Consider the following 27438-nt stretch of genomic DNA (forward strand, 5'->3'; position numbering starts at 1 on the left):
ACTTGTTCAGGGTGATAGGACTAGTAAAGGTCTGAGGCTAGATTTGAACTCAGGTCTTCTAGTGCAAAGGTGCCTCTAGAATCCTGAAGAGTAGATGTAGCTTTGCTCTGGAGAACCCACTTGACTCATCAGTCCAAGTGGGAATTGGGATAAGGACTCTCAGAGTTTTTAAGTGCTACAAGAAATAATAACAAAAAACATCTATTTTTAAAGCCAATGTTAGGTATTTTTATTTTTTCCTTGAGGGACTAGGGAACCAATGGAGATTTTGAATAGGATTGTAGATTTACAACAAGAAAAGACCTTATTGGTCATCTAATCTAACCCCTTCATTTTAGGGAAGATATGATCAGATCTTTATTTTAGGACAATTAATTTGGCAGTTGTGTGGAGGATGAATTTATTAGAGGAGAGAATGGAAATGGAGAAACCAGTTAGGAAGCTGTTGCTATAGTCTCGGACAGACTGGATGAGTACCTGAATAATGGTGATAGACTATAATTCCTGAGAAGAGGGTGGATGTAGGGTGTTGTGGAGAAAACAATCCATATGACTTTGCATCTTCCTAACACAGGAGAGTGAAGAGTTGAATGTGAATCCAGGATTGCAAATATGAGTGACTAGAAGCACACTCAACCAAAACAGCATATTTTGGTAAAGCTGTCTTGTCTTATCATTATCATCCTCATCCTCATCATTACTATTATTACTCACCCCCACACATAGTCTCACATAAATTGACTTACTATTTTCATGTCAAATAAGACAGCTGAGCTCAAGTACCACCTTTCTAAAGCAATCCTATCCTGAGCCCCTACTTGCTACTACCTTTTCTCAAAAGATTACTTTATATGCATTTTGTATTTCATTTTCCTAATACATATTGTTTTCCCTCTAAACAGAATGCAAGCTCTTTGAAGGCAGAAACTGTTTAATTTTTGTTTTTGTATTCCCCCAGATTAATATACCGTTTGGTACAAAGTAGGCACTTAATGTTTGTTTAATGAATATCATTTTAATTTTTTTATTAATATTCTAAGCCAAGTGTTATTAAAAAGCAACAGCAATAATACTACTTTGAAAATTTGAAAGACGAAGATAAATATTTGGGGATGTGGGACCCTTGCAAGAAAATTGAATATGGAGGCAGTGTCTATATGCACTGGGGGAGAAAGGGGTCCGCCTCTGATATTTATGTCCTGCAGCAAATCACACAAGGTTTTCAAAGCGCTTTCAGGTTACAGGAGATCTAACTCCCCCAAAACTGAGCAAGGCTCCACCCAAGCAAGCCAAACCCCTCCCCTCCCCTCCTCTCTCTACTTTGACATCACGGCCACGCCCCTCCATTCCCCTGCCCACCCTTGCACTACACTTGCCCCTCCCCCTCTCGTACGCATTTCCTCTTCCCACTTCACCTCTAGGTGAAGAGGCAGAGGGGCTCGCTGGGGGACCGCTCTAGGCCTCCTGGAGGACCGGTCTTCTCTATTGGCCCAGCGGCAGCCTTACGCTTCTCCGGCGTCCCGGGGTGACGTGATCATTTAACGCGTTCGGGTCTCTGAGTGTCGTTGGTGTCCGTCCTCAGCATGGGGCTTGCGGAGGTGCTCGGGCCGGTGTCCAGGTGAGTGGCGGAGCCACTTGCCCCAGCATCTGGAAGGTGCCTGAGGAAGGGCGGGCGTCACTGCCCGGCTGGTCACTTTGCTGCTTTCGGCCTGGTCTGAGGGACCAGCACCACCTTATTCCCCAGACCTCTGACCTCCTTGGCGCCCAGGCTGCTTCTCTTCGTCACCACTTTCCCCTTTTCCCTCCCCCCTGTTTCTTCTCCTCCCCTCCTCCGTTTCCCCTCCTCCCCCTTCCTCTCCCTCCTCTGCATCTCCTTCCTCCCCTCCCTTCTCTCCTCTTTCGTCCCCCTTCCTGTCCCTCCTGGTTTCTTCTCTTACTCCCCTCCCGTCCCCTCTCTTCTCCTCCTTCAGTCTCTCCATCCCTAGCCCTTTGAATAACTGTTCTGCCTTGGTACCCAAACCTTCTCTCAACCCCCTTCCTACCAGAAAGTTAGGCATAATTTCAGAGCCAAGTGAAGACAAAATACAGGGCAAGTCAAGGAAAACCCAAAATGAACACTTACGTAAATTACTGAATTCAACAAACGTTAAATATCTATTGTTTATGGAACACCCTGCCTGGTGGAAGTGGAATACAAAGTTTATATAAGACATTGACCCTGCAGTTCTTAAATTCCCTGCCTTTCATAAGGAACTTTGGTACCTGGTTCCGGTTATGTGTACTTAATTTGTTACTGGAGACCTATTCAGATATTTACAGCTATTCACCGAACATCAGCTACCTGTGATGTTGTAAAGATGAAAAATAGCTGCAGTTCTTTAGAGGTTTAGACTGTAATGGGGGGAGATGAGATGTTTACACAGATAAATATGTTTTTTGGTAGAGTGTGATAAAGGAGATCAGGTTGTGGAAGCTAGACGAAGTAGAATGCCACAATAAGGAATTTATGGTTTATCCTATATACAGTGGGGAAGCCAATTAAGGTCTTTGAATTGGGGAATGATATTGTTATACTTTTGTGTTAGGGAAAAAATGGAAGCTGTGTGAAGGATGAATTGGAAGGAGAAGAGATTAGAAGTAGAGAGACCAATTAAGAGACTGTTATAGTATTCCAGATTAATGAGGTTTTGAACTAGAATGGTGGCAGTTAGAATATAGAGGAAAGAGCAAACATGAAGTTGTTTTCAGGACTGGATTAAGGAGTTGGGAAAATTAGATTTTTGTGTCCTGGTGATTGAGAAATGGCATTACCTTTAGTAGAAATAGGAAAGGTAGGAGGATGGGCAGTTGGCAGGGGAAATGATCAGTTTGGGACTTGAGTTTGCGGGGTTGTTGTTAACATCCAGGTGGGGATTGTCACCAGGGAGTTCAAAATGGAGGATTGGAACTCAGCAGGTAGGTGAGGGCTAGAGATAAAGATTTGGGAGTTATTAGAAATAACTATCAGGGTGGATGAGAAGGACATCTAGAGATCATTTCCAAACCCTTTAGACTGTAGTTTGACAAGATGATTGCATCTGCCATTAAAATAAGTTCATTTGTTGCCTGTTCTAGCAAGATCATAGATCTTGGATATAGACCTCCAAGAGACATAAAGATGTAAGAGATCTTAGACTAACTCCCTCATTTTGTTTATAAGGAGCTTGAGGCCTAGAAAGTCCACTTGACTTGCCCAAGGTCATACAGGTAAGTGGCAGAGCTGGGACCTGAACCAAGGTAATCAGACTTGAAATCCATCTTTTTCTTCAGTGTCACAGTGAACTGCAGTTACTGCAGACTGTTAGTTTCAGGTGAATGGTGTGAAATTTGATGGGGATTTATAAATAGCAAAACAGTTTTGAAATGGGAAGAATCTTAATACTATTGTATTTAAAAATAAAAGTGCCTGACACTCATTTTTTTAAAATGAAAAAGTTTTGAGTTCCTCAGAGGAAGATGTTTTTATGTCTTCCACCTCTAGTAGGCTGAGCTGAATATCTAGATTGTATTAATCTTCAGTCTTTTTTGGAAAATTTATAAATTGCAGCTGTGCATGCACATTTGAAATGAGAAGCATTAGTCAGCAAGACTTTGAGAGACTAATTGGGTCATAGGTGAGATTTCCTTTCTTGATACGTGGAGAGGTGGCATTCTTTTGTTAGAAGGCCAATTTGGAGGGTTACCATAGTATTTTTTTTTTGTCATTCCAAGTTGGTTGAGTTATCCCTTCATCTGAAGTAACACAGATTTAGTGAATCATGAAAGTGAAATACTTGTTCTAATGATCTGTTGCCTCAAATGTTTTTTAAGTTGCAAGAAAATAACCTAACTACACAAGCAACAAAATATAAAGACTGATTATGAGTCAATAGAGGTAGTTAGTGACTTGGAGAAGTGATTAATTGCTGTATAGCTTCAGATCCTTTGATGTCAATCCAGGTCTCTAGAGGGAAATTCCCTGATAAGGTGGAATCTGAGAGGCAGAATGGTAGACTTGGCATCAGGTTCAGGAAAACCTTCTGACTCATACTGACTGTGGGACCCTAGGCAAATCACTTAACCTCTCAGTATACTAGGAAACTCTTAAGATTCTAAGTTGCGGAGAAGGTACTCATTCATCTGCATTGGTATAGAGAGTTTCCTTATCTAAGAAGCAATGAAATTATATTATGGCAATGAAATCACAAGCCTAGTCCCTATCCCTAAGACATCTGACTGGGATGGGTCTGAAGCCACAAATATCTTCCCTTTGGTTGGGCTTTGAAGGGATGCTTTATATTTAATCCTGAGCAGTAACTTGGGGTAGCAAAGATTAGGTCGAGGTTACCTATTCAGACATAGGCTAATCCTTAGAAACTGGGTTAGGTGGGTTTTGCAAAAAAAGTATGCACAAATATATTTGTCATGCATGTTAGTACACATGCAGAGCTTTTTGAAAACATTGCTAGTAGTTTTTTTTTTTAATTTAAGGGGATGAACTAAATCAGGTCATAAGATAAAGGTTTGTTCCCTCCCTTCCCTCAGGACAGGACAGGTTTCTTTCCCCAACTGGAATGCAACCTTGAGGGCAGGAGCTATGTCTTATATTTCATCATCTGCATAGTGTTGAACACGTAGTAGCTGTGTGGTTTTTTTGACAGAAAAAATAATGCAGTGACATTTGTTTAAAAGGGGTTATGGTTTCAGGACAAGTCCTAGAATGACCTTTAAACACTGTCCAAGGAGTTTGCCATTACCTCTAATGGTTGTTGCCAAGTGAGCTCAGCCAGCTGGACGTCCCGTATCTCTTTTCCCTTCTGTTACTGAAGACCTTCAGAAGGCCCTCTAAACTACTTCCTACTCTTCCTTCCCTTCCCCCCCCTTCTCTCTCTACAGTTTGGCTTCTGACTTTATCATTCAACTGAAACTTCTCTCTAAAGTTACCAGTGATCTCTTAAGTGCCATATCTAATGGCCTTTTCCCAGTCCTCAACCTTCTTGACCTCTGTGTTCTCTTTGATACTGTTAATCATTGTCTTCTCAATACTCTCTTCTCTCTAGGTCTCTGTGACATTACTTTATCCTTGTCCTCCTACCTGGCTGACTCCTTCTCAGTCTCCTTTGCTAGATCATCCTGTTCACATCTGGTCATGGTGGATGACTCTCAAGACTCAGTTATGGGCCCTCTTCTCCCACTATACCATTTTGTTTGTTGATTACATCATCTCCCATGGATTCAATTATGATCTCTAGGCTGAAGATTCTCAGATCTACTTATCTAACTCTAACCTTTTCCCTGACTTCCAGACCCACATCTCCGGCTATTTATTGGATGTGTTGAACTGGATGTCCATAGACATCTTAAACTCAACATGTCTAGAAATGAACTCATTATGATTTCCTCCAGACTGTTCCCTTTTCCTGAATATCCTGTTACTATGAAGGAGCACCACCCTCTAGGCTCAAGACCCAGGTGTCAAATGTGACTCCTCATTCTTTCTCTCTTCTCATGTCCAATCAGTTATTAGGTCCTGTTTCTGCCTTTGTAACATCTCTTTGTAACCTCCTTCTCTCTTTTGGCATCCTGTTACAGGTGCTCATCACCTCATACTTAGACTATTGCAGTAGCCTTTTGTTTGGTCTCCCTTCCTCAAGTCTCTACCTACTCCATTTCATCCTCTACTTAATAGCTGAATTGATCTCCTTAAAATGCAGGTTTGACCTTGTCACCCTCCTGTTTAATAAATTCTAATGTCTCTGTATCACATCTAGGATCAAATATGAAATGCTCTGTTTGGTGTCCAGAGCCTTCGTATCCTGGACCTCTCCTATCTTCCAGTCTTCTTAAACATTAGCCATATATTCTGTGATCCAATGATACTGGCTTCTTGCTGTTTCTCATGTAAGACACTCCATCTCCTTACTCTTTAAATTTTTCTTGGTGGCTTTCAGTGCCTGGAATTCTCTCCTTACTCATCTTTGCCTCCTGGCTTCCTTCCTTAGCTAAAATCTTATCTTTTATTTATTTTTTTTTTGGCTAGGCAGTGGGGTTAAGTGACTTACCCAGGGTCACACAGCTAGTAAGTGTTATGTGTCTGAGGTCAGATTTGAGCTCAGGTCCTCCTGAATCCAAGGCCAATGCTCTATCCACTGCACCACCTAGCTGCCCCTAAAATCTTATCTTTTAAAAGAAACCTTTCCTGATTCCCCTTAATTCTAGTACCTTCCCTCTATTGATTCTATCTAATTTGTCTTATATATCTCTTGTTTGTAAATAGTTGTTTGAGTGTTCTTTCATTCATTGGATTGTGAGCTCCTTTAGATCAGGGACTGTCTTTTGCCTTTCTTTATATCCTCTGGATTTAGCATAGTGTCTGGCACAGAGTAGGTGCTTAATAACTTGACTTAATTAGTGCTACTACTTCAGTAGACTTAATGCATGATGAAGGGAGGAAACTACCTATATCTCACTTATTTGTCTTTTTTACTAAAATCAAAATATAATTGTTGAGCAATAAAATTTAGAGCAATTCAGTTCATTTTCTATTTACCAAGAAATATAAACATAACGAACAAGCTTCTAGGTTCAAATGTTACTTTGAACCAGTTAACATGAGAAGTGGAGGAAGGAGGGATTTATTCCATCTCTGGAGAGATTCAGGGAAGGGTTTTGGCAGCTTTCTGTTGCTTCAAGACGGTTATTTATTCTATCCTCAAATGACTCCAAAACCTCTAAGTTTTATTGGCATAAACTCTTCCCAGGTTTATTTTTTTCCAAACATTTTTACCCTATATACACTGCTGCTTTTAGGCTCTAAGCTTGACCAGCCTTAGTATGTTCTGCAGGGATCTAATGTTCCTGAACTGCTTTTAAAATAGGAGTTACATACTTTCTGTTAACTGTAGAATTTCACTGTAATATTCTGGGCTATTAGCCCTGTAAGTCATCAAAATGCCCAGTAAATTTAGTCTTTTAGCAAATAATAATGGAATAAGTCAAGTCAGTAAATATATACATGATAAAACGTTTAGAGAACATTGAATGGAGAAGTGGTTGAAGAAACTTGAAAATTACTCACAAAAAATTCTTGGAGGTATGTTTGGATTATGTGTCTTTAGCAGTATATGCCTACAAACCCTGCTGTATATTCTGTTGTAAAAGACTGAACAATTGTGGCCGTGGGCTCAAATAATAACATTCTTTGTCAAGCCATTGTGTCTTGTTTTTTGGTTTGGAAAATATGTCACCATTTTCTATAGCACTGTCTACTCTAGTATTCCTACTTACCTCACTTAGGTCAATTTTCCTCCCGGATCATGATACAGTTCAATTTTTGCAGACTTTTATTTCCATACAGTTTGAAACAAAACATGGGTTTACATAGTTAAACAAGTTTCTTCAAAAAAGTATTAAATTGTGTATACTTAATATACAGGTGAGGTAGCTAGTAGATAGAGTGCTGGTCCTGGAGTCAGAAAGACTCATCTTCCTGAGTTCAAATCTGGCCTCAGACACTTACTAGGTGTGTGACCCTGGGCAAGTCACTTAAACATGTTTGCCTCAGTTTCCTCATCTGTAAAATGAGCTGGAGCAGGACATGGCAAACTACTTCAGTATTTTTGCCAAGAAACCCCCCAAATGGGGTCATGGACAGTCAGACATACTGGCACCTCAGTGTGATACGGTATGTCATGTAGCATATGCTGTAGCTGAGAATTCAGTAGTACTAGAGTCTTGCTTGACCCTTATTCAGGGGGATTTAGTTGCTAGAACTGCCAGAAGATTTGGGAGTCATCTGCTTAGTTAATAAGTCATGAGAATGAATCTGATTAGCAAAAGAGAGTTAGTAGTTGGGCAAATCACTTAACCTCTCAGAGCCTCAATTTCTTTATTTGTAATGTAAAATAGGGTTAATAATATTTATGCTTCCTACCTCACAGTGTTGTGAGCAAAACACTTTGCAGGCCTTAAAGGGATGTACCAATGTGAGTTATACCTGCGGCCCAAAATGCTTTGGACTCACAGGGAGGGAGGGAGCAAACATTGAGTTAGTACCTGCTATGTGCCAAGCACTGTGCTAAGTACTTTACAAATATCTCATTTTATAACCTCACCAAAACCTTGTGAAACTGGTGCTATAATTGTCTCCATCTTACAGACAAAGGATAAGTGACTTGCTCAGGGTTACAGAGCTGGTAAGTACCTGAGGACACATTTGAACTTAGATCTTCCTAACTCCAAGTTCAGCTCTATCCACTGCTGTCACCTAGCTGCCTCAGTTCATATCATGGGGGCTTTTCAATATCGTAGTCTTTGATACCTGCAGGGTTTTCCCTAAGAACCTCTAAATTTAGCTTGTTTTAACTCTGCTTCTGGGGTATGGGGTGTTCACTTTTCTGTAAGACACTCATTCTTCTGCAAGTTTATTGAGGCATTTGGACTTCAAGCAGTTTTTTTTATGAGGCGTATAGAGAATGGTTATAGGCAGCATTCTTCTCATGCTGAACTTACAGGTTCCTTCCTTGCATCTCAGTTAAGTCCTTGAAAAAGTCTCAGAACACTAATAGGGGGTGTCCTAGTACCTTCAGTCTTGATTCAACCTTTGCTACTGTCGCTGCCTCCGGTACTTCTCAATGCCGGTTTTTAGCTATGTCTTTGAGACTGGCCTGTGCCTTTGCTTATGACTGCCATATTCCACAATCAGCTTCTTTCTTCCTTGTGGTTCTTTCAGCAGTCCTTGCTCGTTGCTTTTTTATACCACCTGAATCCACAGAATCAACTGAAAGAGCATTTGTTCTCCTTCCTCCTTTCTCTGCCCCTTTGGGGTTTGAAGGTAGGGGAGGGAAAAAAGAGGAAAGGCTCAGCTACTTGCTATATATTTTTTTCAGATTTGTTTATTTTTAGTTTTCAACATTCACTTCCACAAGATTTTGAGTTACAAATTTTCTCCCCATCCTTCCCCTCCCTCCACCCCATGATGGCCTGCATTCTTATTCCCCCTACACTCAATCTGTCCTTTCTTCTATTACCGGCCCCTCCTTTCTCTTATTCCCTTCCCCTTCTATTTTCTTGTAGGGTAGGATAGATTTCTATACCCTATTGTATGCCTTATTTCCCAGTTGCGTGCAGAAACAATTTCTAACATTCTCTTCTAAAACTTTGAGTTGCAAATTCTCTCCCTTCCTCCCTCCCCACTCACCCTCATTGAAAAAGCAAGCAATTCAACGTAGGTTATACATGTGTAGTCATGCAAAACATTTCCATAATAGTCATATTGTGAAAGACTAACTATATTTCCCTCCATCTTATCCTGCCCCCCATTTATTCTATTCTCTCCTTTGTCACTCTCCCTCCTCAAAAATGTTTGCTTCTGATCACCCTGTCCCCCAATCTGCTCTCTGTTCTATTATTCCCTTACCCCCTGCTTTATTGTAGGGTAAGATGGATTTCTATACCCAATTGGATGTGTATGATATTCCTTCCTTAAGCCAAATCGGATGAGAGTAAAGTTAATTCATTACTTCAACCCCCCCCACTATAAAAGCTTTTCTTGCCTCTTTTATGTGAGATAATTTACCTCATTCTACCTCTCCCTTTGTCCTTCTCCCAGTGCATTCCTCTCTCACCCCTTAATTTTCTTTTTTACGTATCATCCCTTTATATTCAACTCACCCTGTGCCCTCTGTTTGTATATGTTCCCTCCAACTACCCTAATAATGAGGAAGGTTTCATGAGTTACAAATATCATCTTTCCATGTAGGAATGTAAACAGTTCAACTTTAATAAGTCCCTTATGATTTCTCTTTCATGCTTGATTCTTGTGTTTGAAAGTCATTTTTTCGGTTTAGCTCTGGCTTCTCAAGAATGCATTAAATTCCTCTATGTCATTGAATGTCAATTTCTTCCCCTTGTTTATTATACTCAGTTTTGCTGGGTAGGTGATTCTTAGTTTTAATCCTAGCTCCTTTGATCTCTGGAATATAATATTCCAAGCTCTCCTTAATGTAGAAGCTCCTGAATCTTGTGTTATCCTGATTGTGTTTCCACAATACTTAATGAATTGTTTCTTTCTGGCTGCTTGCAATATTTTCTTCTTGACCTGGGAACTCTGGAATTTGGCTGTAACTATAATTCCTGGGAGTTTTCCTTTTGGAATCTGTTTCAGGAGGTGATCAGAGGATTCTTTCAATTTCTGTTTTACCTTCTGGTTTGAGAATATCGGGGCAGTTTTCCATGATAATTTCTTGGAAGATGATGTCTAGGCTCATTTGTTGATTATGACTTTCAGGTAGTTCAGTAATTTTTGAAATTATTTCTCCTGGATCTATTTTCCAGGTCAGTTTTTCCAATGAGATTTCACATTGTCTTCTATTTTTTCATTCTTTTGGTTTTGGTTTACAATTTCTTGATTTCTCATAGAGTTATTAGTTTCTGTTTGCTCCATTTTTAATTTTTAAGGAATTATTTTCCTTAGTGAGCTTTTGGATTTTCTTTCCATTAGGTGATTCTGCTTTTTAAGGCATTCTTCTCCTCATTGACTTTTTGGACCTCTTTTGCTGTTTGGTCTAGTCTATTTTTTAAGGTGTTATTTTCTTCAGCATTTTTTGGGTCTCCTTTAGCAAACTGTTGACTCATTTTTTATGATTTTCTTGCATCACTCTCATTTCTCTTCTCGATGTTTCCTCTAGGGTAAGATAGAGTTCTGTACCCCATTGTATGTCTTATTTCCCAGTTGCATGCAGAAACATTCTTTTCTAAAACTTTGAGTTCCAAATTCTCTCCCTTCCTCCCTCCCCACTTATCCTCATTGAGAAGGCAAGCAATTCAACATAGGTTATACATGGGCACTTATGCAAAACCCTGGTTCTCCTGGGAGCTAGGATGACTTCCTATCCACAATACTGTAATCGTTCTGGATGTGGAGAAATTCTGAAATTTAGTTCTTGAACTTTCAGATCCTAGCACTTAACATTTTCCAAAGCACTTTAACATGCGTGTTAGGTTAATTTTTGCATCCTGTGATAAAAGGCAGGTATTATCCTTATTTTACAGATAAAGAAACTGAGGGTTACAAGTTAAATGAACTCAAAGTTACACAACCAGAAGAAATTGAACTTAGATTTTTGTTCTTCCCTTGAACAAAATAAATTGTAGATGATATAAAATCAGATTATGAAAGTTCATATAAATTTAGTCACTTAAAGTAATTTGAAGTGGCAGCAACAAAAGAAATATACAACTTTTGGAATATCCAGTGCTTTTGCTTCAATTAGCAAATTTAAATTTTGAAATCATTAGTAAAAAATAAACACTTTTGCAACTTCATTCAGTCCATCCTCTCATTTTAGAGCCTTCTCTTTACCGCCCCTTCTGGTAAAATGTCCACTATAACCTTTCTTATCAAGAAAGGATAAGGAGAGAGGGTTCTCAGGTAATCAGGACTTGTAATCTCATTCTTGTTATTGTTCTCTCCTGACCACTCTTGCAACTTTCTTAATGATTCTGGTACCTGGACTTACGGTCTGGCTCCCTCCTCTCTCTATCCCCTACTATTATTCTTAGGACTTTAGAATTCATGTTGATAACTCCAGATCAAACATGATAAATCCTCATTTCCTGCAGGGATGGCTCCAGATCTTTCTTTTCTCCCCTTCAGTACACTCCTGTACCCTCATACATAGCAAATGACCTAACATCATATTTCACTGAGAAGAAGAATACTGTCCTACATAAAATCACTCAACCCTATGCATTCTTCAAAACTTGTAAGCATTGTCACCTGCCTTCATACTGGTCACAGGAATGTGGTCATCTTTCAGGTATATTTTAGGTTAAATAGCCTGGGGGGGAGGTGTCCACTTTCCTCACCTTTCTCCTCTCTCCTCCACAACTTTGCTGCACTTCTTCCTTCCCCCTGGCTTTCCTCTAGACATTTTTAGGACTTTTCAATCCTGAATAAACTTTCCTTTGCCTCCCTTGACCTCCTTGGTCCTCCCTTTCCTCATATGTAAAATCCAGCTCTAGATCTATGGTCCCATGCTCTTTTTTCTCTAGTTACTGGCTCATCTCTCTTCCTTGTCCCTCCTGAACTTGGAAAAACAATTCCTCTGCTCACTCCTCAACCAAATGCAATTTGGTCTCCACCCTTCCTATTCCCCCTAATCAATTCCTCCTGCCCCAAACCCCACTGAAACTATTCTGTTTTCAGTGACCTAACAACCAGATTCAGTAGTCTTTTTTCCAGTTCTCATCCTTCTGAGTCTCTTGGTAGTCTTTGAATTCCTAGCTTCCTTTAAGGCTCAGCTCAAGATACATCTCCCCTCAAGGTTTCCCCATTTGTAAGTGCTTTTCTCCTCCTGAAATTACTTTGTGTTTATCTGTATGTAGGATGTATCCATTTTAGTAGAAGGTAATATGCTGTTTTTCTGTCCTTAGTGCCCACCTAAAACAATGCATTGTACATAGTATACTCTTAATAAAAGTTTGTTTGAATTTCAATTGAATTTGATTGTATTGGCTGCTTGCTATTCTAATACCTGATTGCTGTGACAAAGGCACTTTCTAAAATTTCGTAGGATCTGTTTAGAGCTGGAAGGGAGCCTACAAGGTCATCTAATGCAGTATTCTAATTTTTACATAAGGAAGCTGAGCTCCAGAGAGGTTAAATGGTTTGTCAGTGAATAAGTATATATTAAATGCTTATTATATTCTAGTGACTAGAACAAGTTTGACCCTTTGACCAAGTCCAAACTTCACACAGCAAATCCCCTTAACAAAAGGATTTGTTCTATAAAACTTGGACTTAGTCAAAAGGCCGCACCCAAGAATCTAGAAGGCCACATGTGGTCTTGAGGTCTTAGGTTCTCCACCCCTGTATCTAGTCGTTGTGTTTAGTATTGGGGATACCAGAAAGATAAAAACAGTACTTCTCAAGGACTAAGTCAAGAAGCTGACATTCTGGTGGGAAGGGATGACAACCTACAAACGACTATGAACATTGAAGTTATATACAGTATAAATGGGAGATAATGTCAGAGGGAAGTCACTAGTGGATAGGGGATGGGCAGACTGGAAAAGACTGCTCGTATAAAGTGGGATTTGAACTGAGTCTTGAAGGAAGCCAGCTGGTATAGGTGAGAGGCAGAGTATGCCAGGCATTGGGGAAAGGTGGTGAAAGACAGGGAGTCTAGATACAAAGAGCAGGGCGGCTAGTTTATATAGAGCCATCCTTCAGGTATATTATAGATTAAATAATCTCTTGTGAGCTGGTTTGGTAACCTCATTCATTTGTTAATTTAACAGATAGTTAATGTGCAAAGCTCTTTTCTTGGTGCTATGAAACATTCAAAGAATTACTATAAATAACATTGTTTCATTGGGGAAATAAGTTCCAAACATTTGATTTAGAAATGTAACTTTTTTATTAATTTATTTTGATTTATCAACAATCACTTCCATATCCTTTTGAGTTTAAAATTTTTCTCCCCCTTCCTCCCCACCACCCTCCCCAAGACGGCGCACAATCTGATATAGGCTATATATATGTGTACATTCTTATTAAACATAAGAAATGTAACTTTTTGAACACAGCCTGCTTTTTTAAAATATTTTATTTTCCCTTTCAAATTCATGTAAAAACAATTTTTAACATTTTTAAAAAAAGTTTTGAGTTCCAAATTCTATTTCCTCCCTTCCTAACTTCCCCTCCCCCCCGCCCCAGCCTTCCCATTTCCTAGAGGTGGTAAGCAGTCTGATACATGAACACAACCTATTTATATGTTGGAGACTGATTGTACATGTATGGACACATATTGGTACTGGTTAGGAATATAGACACATATCGATATTGGTTAGTAATATACTGCCCTCTACTGATTTCATTTACTATTAGCATATATATATATATAATTTTGTAACTTTTAAGTTATTGTCATAATTTATGAAACCAACACTAGTCTAACAAGTTCTAGAAGTATTTAGTGACAATATACTAATATTACAAAGTATATGAATTTCTACATGTAAAAGCCTTCTAAGGCAAAATTTTATCTCTGCTTTTTCCAAAACAGAAAGGGTTTTTTCCTTTTGCAAAATTATGCAGAAAACCAAACAAAAACAAAAAATCTTTCTGTAACTTTTTAACAACTGTATTCTGGCAAAGTTCTGTTTGATTCAATAAACATCATACAATGCATTGAAAAACATAGTGCTAGATGATGGGAATACAGAGATAAAAGTAAAACACAGTTGCTGTGCTCTAGGAACTAATTTTAACCAAATTGTGTTTTTTTCTTTAAAGAACAGTATTACTGTGTTACTTTTTTGCCTTGTACAGTTTTGGCAAACAAGAAATGCTGAAATTTTGCAATTATAGTCCACAAAGTTCAAGCACTAAGCCTGATTAGTGGTACAGTTTCATAGAAATAAATTATGTAATTCTGAGAGAAATAGTTGTATTTTTTAAAAAATTCACATGGTAGGTTCTTATATATTGTGAACTGAATCCCCTTGAGATGCTGAGAGTAGGCTTTTTTTTAATCTTCAAATTTTCCCCAATTTGATTTCAGCCTTTTTTTTTTAAAAGGATGTATTGGAAATGCCATATTATCTATACGAAGAATTGAATAGGTATAAATTTCAAGCTGATAGATATTATTTTTATAGTTGACATTTATATAAGGCATTTATTATATAGGCATTATGTAGGACATTTATGTATATGTTAATGAAGCTTTTATGTATGTGTTATATTTTTCACAGCAACTCAGATTATAACTGAGGTATCATAGCTATTACTATCCCCATGTTACTATTGCAGAAATTGAAGCTCAGCAAGGTTAAGGAACATGCTTCTGGTCTCTGTGCTAGAAATTGTAAGAAGCAGGATTCAGACTTGGGTTTTTAACAACCCCAAACCCAGTGCTGTTTCTACCTTTTGTACCATATACAGTGTGCTGCCTCTGAGAGCTGCAGTGGATTGCAAAAGGCATCAGAGTGCCTAGAGGGGGAGTTTTTTTCCTCTTCTCGCGAGTCTGGAAATTATATGCTAAGTTAAAGTTAGAAGGAAAACATCATAAATAATTATGATAACTTTAAAAAATATTTTTATAGCCTATAAATACACTTCTGGGGGTATATGGTGTTCAAGGAGGACTAGTACCTTTGGTGTGAGGGCTTGCCAAGCTCTTTTCAGGGCTGCTCATCCATCTTTGGTGTTCACCTTCACTCAACTCTCATCTGTGGCTCCAAGAAGCTGTAGCATGCACAGCGGCCACACTCTATAGTAAACTGTCTTAGTTGTCATTATCAGGCTAGACTAAACTAGTTTGAGGATAACCAATGAGTCGCACACCTACCCTAAGCATGTGAAGACTTCCTCTAGAGGAATCATCAGATTAGAACATTTTGTTCCAACAGCCATGATGATAGCTGAAGCAAGCACTGGGGAGTGCTTGGAGCTTGGTCAGACATCAAAGATATCAAGGTCGTCCACTGTATCACAGTCCCGACTTTTGTCTTGCCACTGGACTTCAGTGACTCTGGAAGAGAGTGAGGCTGATGACTTTGTGCAGCCCCACCTCACTTAAGTCCAATTCATGTATGAGTCAAGATGTTACCCTGTGATGTCATTGGTCCTCTTCAGAAATGAAGGACAAACAACAACAAATACACTTTTAGCCAAAAAGAAGCATAGAAATCAATAGCTCTTGCAATGAGTTACAGCACAGCTCAGTATGGCTAGCATTGCAGTAACATTCTTCATACAGTTGTATTTTAGGTATATGGTTTACTTGTCTTAGCATTAAAGATCTAGGGCTGAAGTGACCTTCAAGGCCATCTAGTCCAGTACCCTCATTTTACATATGAGGAACCTGAAACTCTAGGAAGTTTTGACTTTCTCAAGGTCACTATGGTAGTAAATATCAGAAGTGATTTTGAACCCAGGTTGTCTTCTTTTTTTTATATTTAAAAAAATTTTATTTATTTTTAGTTTTCAACATTTACTTCCACAAGATTTTGAGTTCCAAATTTTCACCCCATCTCACTCCTCCCCCCACCCCAACATGGCATGTATTCTGAATACCCCTTCCCTTAATCTGCCCTCTCTTCTATCTCTCCCCCACTCCTCTTATTCCCTTCCCCTTCTATTTTCCTGTAGGCGGGATAGACTTCTGTACCCTGTTTCCTGTATGTCTTATTTCCCAGTTGCATGTAAAAACATTTTTTTAAACGTGCATTTTTAAAACTTTGGGTTCCAGATTTTCTCCTTTCCGAAAAAGGTAGTCACTCTCACTCTTCCCTATCAACCTCTGAAAACCCAGAAAATATCACCCCAGAAAAAAACCCTGAACAGCTGAACTAGAAGAAAGATGGGGAGCAGCAGTGCAGCAGCCCAGCAAATGGGTCTCCCAGTGCCTCAGCAAAAATAAGGGAGGCAGAACTACAAGGGGCCCCAGGGATAAGTACCCTGGCATTCATCTGAAAGGAGGTGAAGAAAACAACCTAAAGGCTTCCTAAAGCCCGGCCTTGCTGATTCCAACCCAACACCAGGTGAGCTGTAGAGCCCTGCAGCCTCCAATTGTGAAGAAATCCTGAAGCCCAGGTGGTAGAGCAGGCAAACACCAACACCTGGACCTCGAGTGCCTCAGTGAGGGTGGGGGGAACCAGTGGAAACCAGCTCAGAAAACCACCAGGTGCCTCAGCACTCTGCCACAAAGGAATCTCCCAGTGCATTAGCAGAAATGAGGGAGACAACACTGCAGGGGCCCCAGGCAGATAAACACCCGGCAGCACCCACCTAAAAGAAGAAAGCTAAAGGAAAGGAAAAGCAGGCAACCTAGAATTGCCTGAAATTCCAACCTTGCTGATTCCAGCCCAACATGAGGTAAGCTGCCAGAAACCTACAGCCTCCAATTCCCAGCATAAGAGGCCCCAGCACACAAAGCCAGTGACCAAGACCTAGGCTCCCAACACAAGAAGCTTGGGTCAGTACCCTCTGTTCCCCAGCAGGAGAGCTCAATCTCTTTAAAGGCCAGGGAATAAAGAAACACCATGAGTAAAAAGAAACGTACCATAGATTCATATTATGAGAAGAGCGAAGATCAAGACAGAAATTCTGAAGAGGACAACATTGTCAACAAACCCACATCTGCAACAACAAAAGGGAATATGAACTGGTCTGAAGCCCAAAAAGCCTTCTTAGAAGAGCTCAAGAAGGATTTTAATAGTCAAATGAGAGAGGTAGAAGAGTCCTTCAAAAATACAATTGGCCAATTGGAAAAAAAATACACTGAAGAAAACAAATCCCTAAAAAACACAATTGGCCAATTGAAGAAGGAAGGACAAAAACTAACAGAAGAGTACACTGAAGAAAACAAGTCCCTAAAAAACACAATTGGCCAGTTGAAGAAGGAAGTACAAAAACTAACAGAAGAAAACAATCTGTTAAAAACTAGAATTGGACAAATGGAAACTAATGTCTCTATGAGAGAGCAAGAATCAGTCAAACAGAAACAAAAAAATGAAAAAATAGATGAAAATGTAAAATACCTCATCAGTAAAACAACGACCTGGAAAATCGATCAGGAGAGACAATTTAAAAATTATTGGACTACCTGAAAATCATGATGAAAAAAAAGCCTGGACAGTATCTTTCAGGAAATCATAAAGGAAAACTGCCCAGAAGTCCTAGAACCAGAAGGGAAAATAACCATAGAAAGAATCCATATCACCTGAAAGAGATCCCAAATTGACAATGCCAAGGAATATAATAGCAAAATTCCAAAATTACCAGATGAAAGAGAAGGTGCTGCAAGCAGCCAGAAAGAAACAATTTAAATATCATGGAACCACAGTCAGGATTACACAGGACCTTGCAGCTTCTACATTAAAAGACCAGGGTGGAACATGATATTCTAAGGCAAAGGAGCTTGGAATGCAGCCAAGGATCAATTACCCAGCAAAAATGAGCATCATTTTTCAAGGGAGGAGGTGGATATTCAACAAATAGGAGACTTCCAAACTTTCCTGATAAAAAGACCAGAGCTCAACAAAAAATTTGATCTTCAAGTACAGGACTCAAGAAGGACTTAAAAAGGTAAATGGGACAGAAGATACAATATGTTGTTAATAAGGGGGGCTGTTTAAACCCCTACAAGGGAATATGACACTTGCAACCCTTGAGAACTGTATTGTTATTACACCTGTTAAAGGAGTATACATAAAGAGGGTGGATATTAGTTGACTTTGATGTAATGATAAAAAAAAATCTAATCAAGTGGGTTAAATGGATCCAAATAAGTGGATCAATCTGATCTTAGAAAATATACTGAGAAAGGAGGAGGCAGACAAGGGTAAATTACATTACAGGAAAAGACACAAAATCCTATTACAGCAGAGGGAAAGAAGGGAGGGGGAGCATTGTTTGAACCTTACTCTCATCAGATTTGGCTCAAGAAGGGCATAATATAATCAGTTAGGTATAGAAATCTAACTTGCCCTATAGGCAGTAGGAGGGAAAAGGGGAAAGAAAAAGGAGAAAAAGAAAGAAAAAGAAAGAAGCAGTAAGAGTAAAGGGGAAGAAAAGGGAAAGGATAATAAAAGGGGAGGGACTGAAGGAGGGGTGGTCAAAAGCAAAACACTAGTGAAGGGGAAAGGAAAAAGGAGAAAGAAAAGCATAAATGGGGGAAAAGGATGGAGAAAAAGACACAGATAGTAATCATAACTGTGAATGTGAATGGGATGAACTCTCCCATAAAACGGAAATGGATTGCAGAATGGATTAAAAACCATAATCCTACAATATGTTGTTTACAGGAAACACATTTGAAAAAGAGTGACACATACAGGGTAAAGGTAAAAGGCTGGAGCAGAATATATTATGCTTCAGCTGAAGTAAAAAAAGCAGGGGTAGCAATCCTGATCTCAGACAAAGCAAAAGCAAAAAAGATCTAATCAAAAGAGATAAGGAAGGAAACTACATCCTGCTAAAAGGCACCATAGACAATGAAGTAATATCATTACTAAACATATATGCACCAAATGGTATAGCATCCAAATTCTTACAGGAGAAGTTCAGGGAGTTACAGGAAGAAATAGACAGCAAAACTATACTAGTGGGGACCTGAACCTCCCCTCTCTGCACTAGATAAATCTAACCACAAAATAAACAAGAAAGAAGTTAAGGAGGTGAATAGAACATTAGAAAAGTTAGGTATGATAGACCTCTGGAGAAAACTGAATGGGGATAGAAAGGAATATACTTTTTTCTCGGCAGTACATGGCACATACACAAAAATTGACCATGTACTAGGGCATAAAAACCTCACAATCCAATGCAGAAAGGCAGAAATATTAAATGCATCCTTTTCAGATCATGATGCAATAAAAATTATATGTAATAAAGGGCCATGGAAAGATAGACTAAAAAATAATTGGAAACTAAATAATCTAATCCTAAAAAATGATTGGGTCAAACAACAAATCATAGAAACAATCAATAATTTCATTCAAGAGAATGACAATAATGAGACAACATACCAAAACTTATGGGATGCAGCGAAAGCAGTTCTTAGGGGAAGTTTTATATCTCTAAATGCTTACATAAATAAAATAGAAAAAGAGGAGATTAATGAATTGGGCATACAACTAAAAAAACTAGAAAAAGAACAAATTAAAAATCCTCAACTAAACACCAAATTAGAAATATTGAAAACCAAAGGAAAAATTAATAAAATTGAAATTAAGAAAACTATTGAACTAATAAATAAAACTAAGAGCTGGTTTTATGAAAAAACCAATAAAATAGATAAACCTTTGGTTAATTTAATTAAAAAAAAACCAAATTACTAGTATCAAGAATGAAAAAGGCAAAGCTACCACCAAGGAAGAGGAAATTAAAACAATAATTAGGAATTATTTTGCCCAACTATATGCCAACAAATTTGACAATCTTAGTGAAATGGATACATATTTACAAAAATATAAATTGCCCAGATTAACAGAAGAGGAAGTAAAATACTTAAATAACCCCATCTCAGAAAAAGAAATTGAACAAGCCATTGATGAACTCCCTAGGAAAAAATCTCCAGGGCCAGATGGATTTACATGCGAATTCTATCAAACATTTAAAGAACAATTAATTCCAATACTATATAGACTATTTGGGAAAATAGGTGAAGAAGGAGTCTTACCAAATTCTTTTTATGATACAAATATGGTGTTGATACCTAAACCAGGAAGAGTCAAAATAGAGAAAGAAAATTATAGACCAATTTCTCTAATGAATATAGATGCAAAAATTTTAAACAAAATACTAGCAAATAGATTGCAGCAACTTATCACAAGAATAATACACTATGACCAGGTAGGATTTATACCAGGAATGCAGGGTTGGTTCAATATTAGGAAAACTATCAGCATCATTGAGCATATCAACACAAAACCAACAGAAACTACATGATCATCTCAATAGATGCAGAAAAAGCTTTTGATAAAATACAACACCCATTCCTATTAAAAACACTAGAAAGCATAGGTATAAATGGAGTCTTCCTTAAAATAATAAATAGCATATATCTAAAACCTTCAGCAAGCATTATATGTAATGGGGACAGGCTAGAAGCATTTCCAATAAGATCGGGGGTGAAACAAGGATGTCCATTATCACCACTGTTATTCAATATTGTACTGGAAACCTTAGCTTTAGCAATAAGAGAAGAAAAAGAAATTGAAGGCATTAGAATAGGCAAAGAAGAAACAAAGCTATCACTCTTTGCAGATGACATGATGATATACTTAGAGAATCCTAGAGAATCAAGTAAAAAACTACTTGAAATAATAAACAACTTTAGCAAAGTTGCAGGCTATAAAATAAACCCACATAAATCATCAGCATTTCTATATATTACCAACAAAGCCCAACAGCAAGAGATAGAAAGAGAAATCCCATTTAAACTTACTGTAGACATTATAAAATATTTAGGAGTCTACCTCCAAACAAACCCAGGAACTCTATGAACACAATTACAAAACACTTTTCACACAAATAAAATCAGATCTAAATAATTGGAAAAACATCAGTTGCTCATGGGTAGGCCGAGCCAATATAATAAAAATGACAATTCTACCTAACCTAATTTACTTATTCAGTGCCATACCAATCAAACTACCAAAAATTATTTTATAGAGTTAGAAAAAATAATAACAAGACTGATCTGGAAAAACAAAAGGTCCAGAATATCAAAGGAACTAATGAAAAGAAATGCAGGGGAAGGTGGCCTAGCAATTCCAGATCTTAAATTGTATTATAAAGCAGCAATCATCAAAACTGCTTGGTACTGGCTAAGAAATAGGGAGGTGGATCAGTGGAATAGGTTAAATATGCAAGACACAGTAGTCAATGACTATAGTAATCTATTATTTGATAAACCCAAAGACCCCAGCTTCTGGGATAAAAACCCACTCTTTGAAAAAAAAACTGCTGGGAAAACTGGAAAAGAGTATGGCAGAAACTAGGCATAGACCTGAATTAGATATAAAGGCTGATACCATAAGTAAACTGGGAGAAAAGGAAATAGTTAACCTATCAGATCTATGGAGAACAGAAGAATTCATGACCAAACAGGAGATAGAGAACATTATGAAAAGCAAAATGGATAATTTTGATTACATTAAATTGAAAAGTTTTTGCACAAACAAAGCCAATGCAACTAAGATTAGAAGGAAGGTAGAAAATTGGGAAAGAATTTTTACAACCAGTCTCTCTGATAAAGGCCTCATTTCTAAAATATATAGAGAATTAAGACAAATTTATAAGAACACAAGCCATTCCCAATTGATAAATGGTCAAAGGATATGAACAGACAGTTCTCAGATGAAGAAATTAAAGCCATCTATAGTCATATGAAAAAATGCTGTAAATCATTATTGATTAGAGAAATGCAAATCAAAACAACCCTGAGGTACCACATCACACCTATCAGATTGGCCAACATGATAAAACAGGAAAATGATAAATGTTGGAGAAGATGTGGGAAGATTGGAACGCTAATACATTGTTGGTGGAGTTGTGAAATGATCCAACCATTTTGGAGAACAATTTGGAACTATGCCCAAAGGGCTACAAAAATGTGCATACCCTTTGATCCAGCAGTAGCACTTCTAGGGCTATATCCCAAAGAGATCAAACAAATGGGAAAAGGACCCACATGTACAAAAGTATTCATAGCAGCTCTTTTTGTGGTGGCAAAGAATTGGAAATGGAGAGGATACCCATCAGTTGGGGAATGGCTGAGCAAGTTGTGGTATATGAATGTAATGGAATACTATTGTGCTATAAGAAATGATGAACAGGCTGATTTCAGAAAAACGTGAAAAGGCTTATATGGTTTGATGCTGAGTGAAGTGAGCAGAACCAAGAGGACTTTGTATACAATAACAGGCACATGATGCAATGACTCATATTGTTAAACTGAACCCTTCTCAGCATTACAAGGATCTAAGACATGTCCAGAGGCCTCAGGATGGAAAATGCTGTCCACATCCAAAGAAAGAAGTATGGAAGTCAAATCGCTATCACTTATTTTTACCTTCTGTTGAGTTTTGTTTCATCTTTCTGATGGTTCCTCCTATTGGTTTTAATTTTTACTTACAACTTCACTAATTTGAAAATATGTTTAATAGGAATGTAAATACAAAGCCTATATCAGATTGTGTGCCGTCTTGGGGAGGAAGGGGGAGAAAAATTCAACTCAAAAGCATATGGAAGTGATTGTTGATGAATCAAAATAAATTAATAAAATTAAAAAAAACAAAAAAACCAAATTTTCTCCCTTCCTCCCTCCCCACCCACCCTCATTGAAAAGGTAAGCAACTCAGTATAGGTTATACATGTGCAGTTATGCAAAACATTTCCATAGTAGACATATTGTGAAAAACTGATTCTATTTCCCTTAATCCTATCCTGCCCCCTAATTTATTCTGTTCTTTCTTTTGACCCTGTCCCTCCTCAGAAGTGTTTGCTTCTGATTACCCCCTTTCCCAATCTGCCCTCCTCTCCATCATCCCCCTGCTCTCTTGTCCCCTTCCCCCTATTTTTCTGTAGGGTAAGACAGATTTACATACCCAATTGAATGTGTATGTTATTCCCTCCTTAAGCCAAATCCTATGAGAATAAGATTCACTCATTCCCTCTTACCTTCCCCCATTTCCCCTCCACTGTAAAGACCTTTTTTTCTGTTTTTGTGAGATAATTTACCCCATTCTACCTCTCCTTTCTTTCTTCTCCTAGTATAATCCTGTCTTATACCTTAATTTTATTCTCCAGATATGGCCCCTTAATGTTCAACTTACCCTGTGTCCTGTATCTATCTATCTATCTATCTATCTATCTATCTATCTATCTATCTATCTATCTATCTATCTATCTATCTATCTATCTATCTATCTATCTATCATACATATAATTTTTTCCTCCAACTACCCTAATACTGACAAAGGTCTCATGAGTTATAAATATCATCTTTCCATGCAGGAATGTAAACAGTTCAACCTTAATAAGTCTCTTATGATTTCTCTTTCCTGTTTACCTCTTCATGTTCCACTTGAGTCTTGTATTTGAAAGTCAAATTTTCTATTCAGCTCTGGTCTTTTCATCAAGAATGCTTGAAAGTCCTCTATTTCACTGAATGACCATTTTTTCCCTGAAAGATTATACTCAGTTTTTCTGGGTAGGTGATTATTGGTTGTAATCCTATCTCCTTTGCCCCCCGGAATATTATATTCCATGCCCTGCGGTCCTTTAATGTAGAAGCTGCTAAATCTTGTGTTATATCCTGATTGTGTTTCCACAATACTTGAATTGTTTCTTTCTGGCAGCTTGTAATAGTTTGTCCTTGACCTGGGAACTCTGGAACTTGGCTATAATATTCCAAGGAGTTTTCCTTTGGGGATCTCTTTCAGGAGGAGATCGGTGGATTCTTTCAATTTCTTTTTTGCCCTCTGGTTCTAAAATATCAGGGCAGTTTTCCTTGATAATTTCTTGAAAGATGATGTCTAGGCTCTTTTTTTGATCATGGCTTTCAGATAGTCCAATAATTTTTACATTCTCTCTCCTGGATCTATTTTCAAGGTCAGTTGTTTTTCCATTGAGATATTTCACTTGTCTTCTATTTTTTCATTCTTTTGGATTTGTTTTACAGTATCTTGATTTCTCATAAAGTCACTAGCTTCCAATTGCTCTATTCTAATTTTTAAGGAAGCATTTTCTTCAGTAAACTTTTGGACTTCCTTTTCCATTTGGCCAATTTTGCTTTTTAGGGCAGTCTTCTCCCCATTGGACTTTTGGACCTCTTTTGCCATTTGGTTAGGCTATTTTTTAAGGTGTTATTTTCTTCAGTATTTTTTTGGGTCTCCTTTAGCAAGCTGTTGACTTGTTTTTCATGATTTTCTTGCATCACTCTCATTTCTCTTCCCAGTTTTTCCTCTACTTCTCTTACTTGCTTCTCAAAATCCCTTTTGAGCTCTTCCAAGGACTGGGAATCATTCATATTTTTCTTGGAGGCTTTGGATGTAGGAGCTTTGGCTTTGTTGTCTTCCTTCTGGTTGTACATTTTGATCTTCATTGTCACCAAAGTAAGATAATATAGTCTGACTCTTTTTGCGCTGCTTGCTCATGATCCTGGACAGTTACTTGAGTTTTAAATTCTTTGTTAAGGTAAGAGTCTGCTTCCAATGTGGAGAATGTACTGTCCCAAGCTTTGGGGGTTTGTACAGCTGTTTTCAGAGATACTTGTAGGGACCTGTAAATTTTCAGTTCCTGCAAGGTGGTATGATAAGGGGTGAGGTGTTTACTCCTTTCCTGGCCTGTGCTCTGGTCTGTTAGTGACCACAAGCTCTTCTTTCTGTCCTGGAACTGTGAGGAGGGTTTTCTCTCCATAGCCACTACAAGTTCTACCACGCCAGTGCTCCTCCTTGCCCCAGGACTGCCGCCCAGAACTGTGACCCAGATCCAAGCAAGGGCAAAGCAAGAGATTCTTGCCTCAGTACTGGGAAAGAGATCCCTGCAATCCCCCTCAGTCTGTGGGCCAGAAGCTCAGAAGGCAGCCACCGCCTCAGGGGCCATGCTGTCTTGGGAATTGAGGCTGAGACCGAGCTCCTCTCTCACCGCAGAAACAGACTTTTCCACTGACCTTCTAAGTTGTCTTTGGCGTTTGTGGGTTGAGAAGTCTGGAAACCGCTACAGCTGCCTGTGATTCAGTCCTCTGAGGCCTGCTCCAGGTTCACTGCGGCCTGTGTACCCACGCCGAACTGCGCTCTTCTACCTGCCTGGCGAAATATACCTTTCTGAACAATCATCCAGGTTATCTTGGGCTGGAAATTTGCTTCACTCTGTCTTTTTGTGGGTTCTGCTGCTTTAGAATTTGTTCAGAGCTATTTTTTGTGAGTATTTGGAGGGATTTGAGGGAGAGCTCAAGCAAGTCACTGCTTTCAGTCCATCATCTTGGCTCCACCCCTGAACCCAAGTCTTCTGAGTGTAGAGGCAGTATTTTTTCCACTGTTCTGCATTATACAAATAGTAAAGCTGTTAATCATTTTCCCATACAGTCCTCAGGTCCAGGACTGGTTCATTAACATAAGTAATTTTTCAACATATTTCTTTAAGAAGAATTTTTATTATAAGGTTTTGTTCAAGAGCTGGATGTAGTTTTAGAACACAGAATTTTACTCTGTGTTGGAGACAAGAAAAAGCGATTTATAGGCTAAAGTAACCACCAACTAGACGAAACTAATGAACGGTGTTTATTATTATCTTTTTTTTTTTGGCAAGGCAGTTGGGGTTAAGTGACTTGCCCCGGGTCACACAGCTGGTGAGTTATGTGTCTGAGGCCAGATTTGAATTCAGGTCCTACTGACTCCAGGGCCAGTGCTCTATCCATTGTGCCACCTAGCTGCTCTGACAGTGTTTATTATTAATGTTATTTTGTGTTTCAGGTTCAGTTCTTTCAAGAGGACTCAGATTATACTGCAGCATTTAGTAAGTACTGACTTTTAAAACCCCATTTATTATAATATGTATGTGCTGGGTAGATCCAGTCACTCTTCATATCTGGTAAAGCATATGATCTCAATTTTTCCTTTATTTTCTGTCGTGTGATTTTTGTTTTGTTTTAGCTAAGTGGAGTATTTAAATGTTTAAGGTGCAAAAGGTAATTTTTTCATGTCATGGAGAAAATTTTGAAGCCCAACTAACCTTTTTTTTTTTTAAAGAAGAGGATACCAGTGGGACTTGTATGATAAAGTGTATCTTACATGAAAGTATATCTGGTGAAGTACCCTAGAAGCAAAACTGAAGAATTTGTAGGCAGCTTGATACAGTAACAGGTATTGTGATTGGTGTTTTTTGCTGGCCTGTAGTTAGCTGACAAAGTCTAGAGTTTTCAAGGACCTCCTGAAGAAGTACATCAGTAACATTTATTGAATATCTTTTGGTTGCTGAATGCTGTAGTCATGCTGTCAGAATTTCTGATGAAGTGTTCTCCTTGGTGCCATTTATACTTTATACATTTTTAAAAAATTTGATGTAGAGTTCAATCTCAGTACCTTTAGCAACATGGTAAAGAATAGCTATAGTAAAAAAATAAGATATGTAAAGCACCTTAAAACATACTTGATTACTTTAAAGATCAACTGTTGTGATTGTTATTACATATAACTATATACTATATCATATATTTCTTTAAAATATGAAGTTGGTTAATGTAGCTGCTTTTATCACGGTCTCTTCAGATAATTCCTCACTTCTTTCTCATCAGAATTATTGTTTGTTCATGTCATCCAACATGCTGTTCTTGGAAGCATATTCTAGAAACCATCCTACCTATCTTTTTCTCTGAACTCTTTGAAATCTGGTCTTCTCCCTATTGTATTATGTGATAGCATGGCTACTTCCTCCTGACAGTCTTCTGCCTGTCTACTTTAGTGACCATTTCTCCTCATCAGAATTGATCCAGAGAAGCAATTACCAGCATTATTCTATATTTTGAAGAATGAAATTATTATTGAGGCAAGTGAGGAATTTATTAGCTAAGCAGTTTTAAACAGGAGAGTTCCAACAGATATTCAGATAGTTGAAATTCCCGATCACTGCTATATCATTCTTCTATATAAGGTTTATGATGTTGTTTCTTGAAATCATCATTCTTGTGAAATAGAAATTGAAAGGGTCCACCAATCACCTCCTGAAAGAGATCCCAAAATGAAAACTCCCAGGAATATTATATCAAATTCCAGGGTTCCTGGGTCAAGGAGAAAATATTGCAAGCAGTCAGGAAGAAACAATTCAAGTATCGAGGAGATGCAATCAGGATAACACAAAATTTAGCAGCTTCTACATTACGGAATTGGAAAGCTTGGAATATG

The 27438-nt window shown here is 38.3% G+C and overlaps 1 protein-coding gene across 5 annotated transcripts in view; it reads left to right on the forward strand.

Moving 5' to 3' along the window:
* Window positions 1-1391: 1391 nt before the first annotated feature.
* Window positions 1392-27438, forward strand: part of HIBCH (3-hydroxyisobutyryl-CoA hydrolase) — a 109426-nt gene continuing 83379 nt past the window's right edge. For 2 of the 5 annotated variants that reach the window (XM_020993636.2, XM_020993637.2), the window contains exons 1-2: window positions 1392-1618; window positions 26011-26053. In XM_020993636.2, the coding sequence (XP_020849295.1) occupies window positions 1584-1618; window positions 26011-26053 (78 nt within the window). In that variant the 5' untranslated portion in view covers window positions 1392-1583. Of the gene's footprint in view, window positions 1619-3199; window positions 3247-26010; window positions 26054-27438 lie in introns of all 5 variants that reach the window. The other 3 variants (XM_078146926.1, XM_020993635.2, XM_078146927.1) reach the window with 3 other exon arrangements.

Source organism: Phascolarctos cinereus, unplaced genomic scaffold (assembly GCF_003287225.1).
Source record: "Phascolarctos cinereus isolate Bilbo 61053 unplaced genomic scaffold, phaCin_HiC Scaffold_726;HRSCAF=1367, whole genome shotgun sequence".
Taxonomy (NCBI): Eukaryota; Metazoa; Chordata; class Mammalia; order Diprotodontia; family Phascolarctidae; genus Phascolarctos; species Phascolarctos cinereus.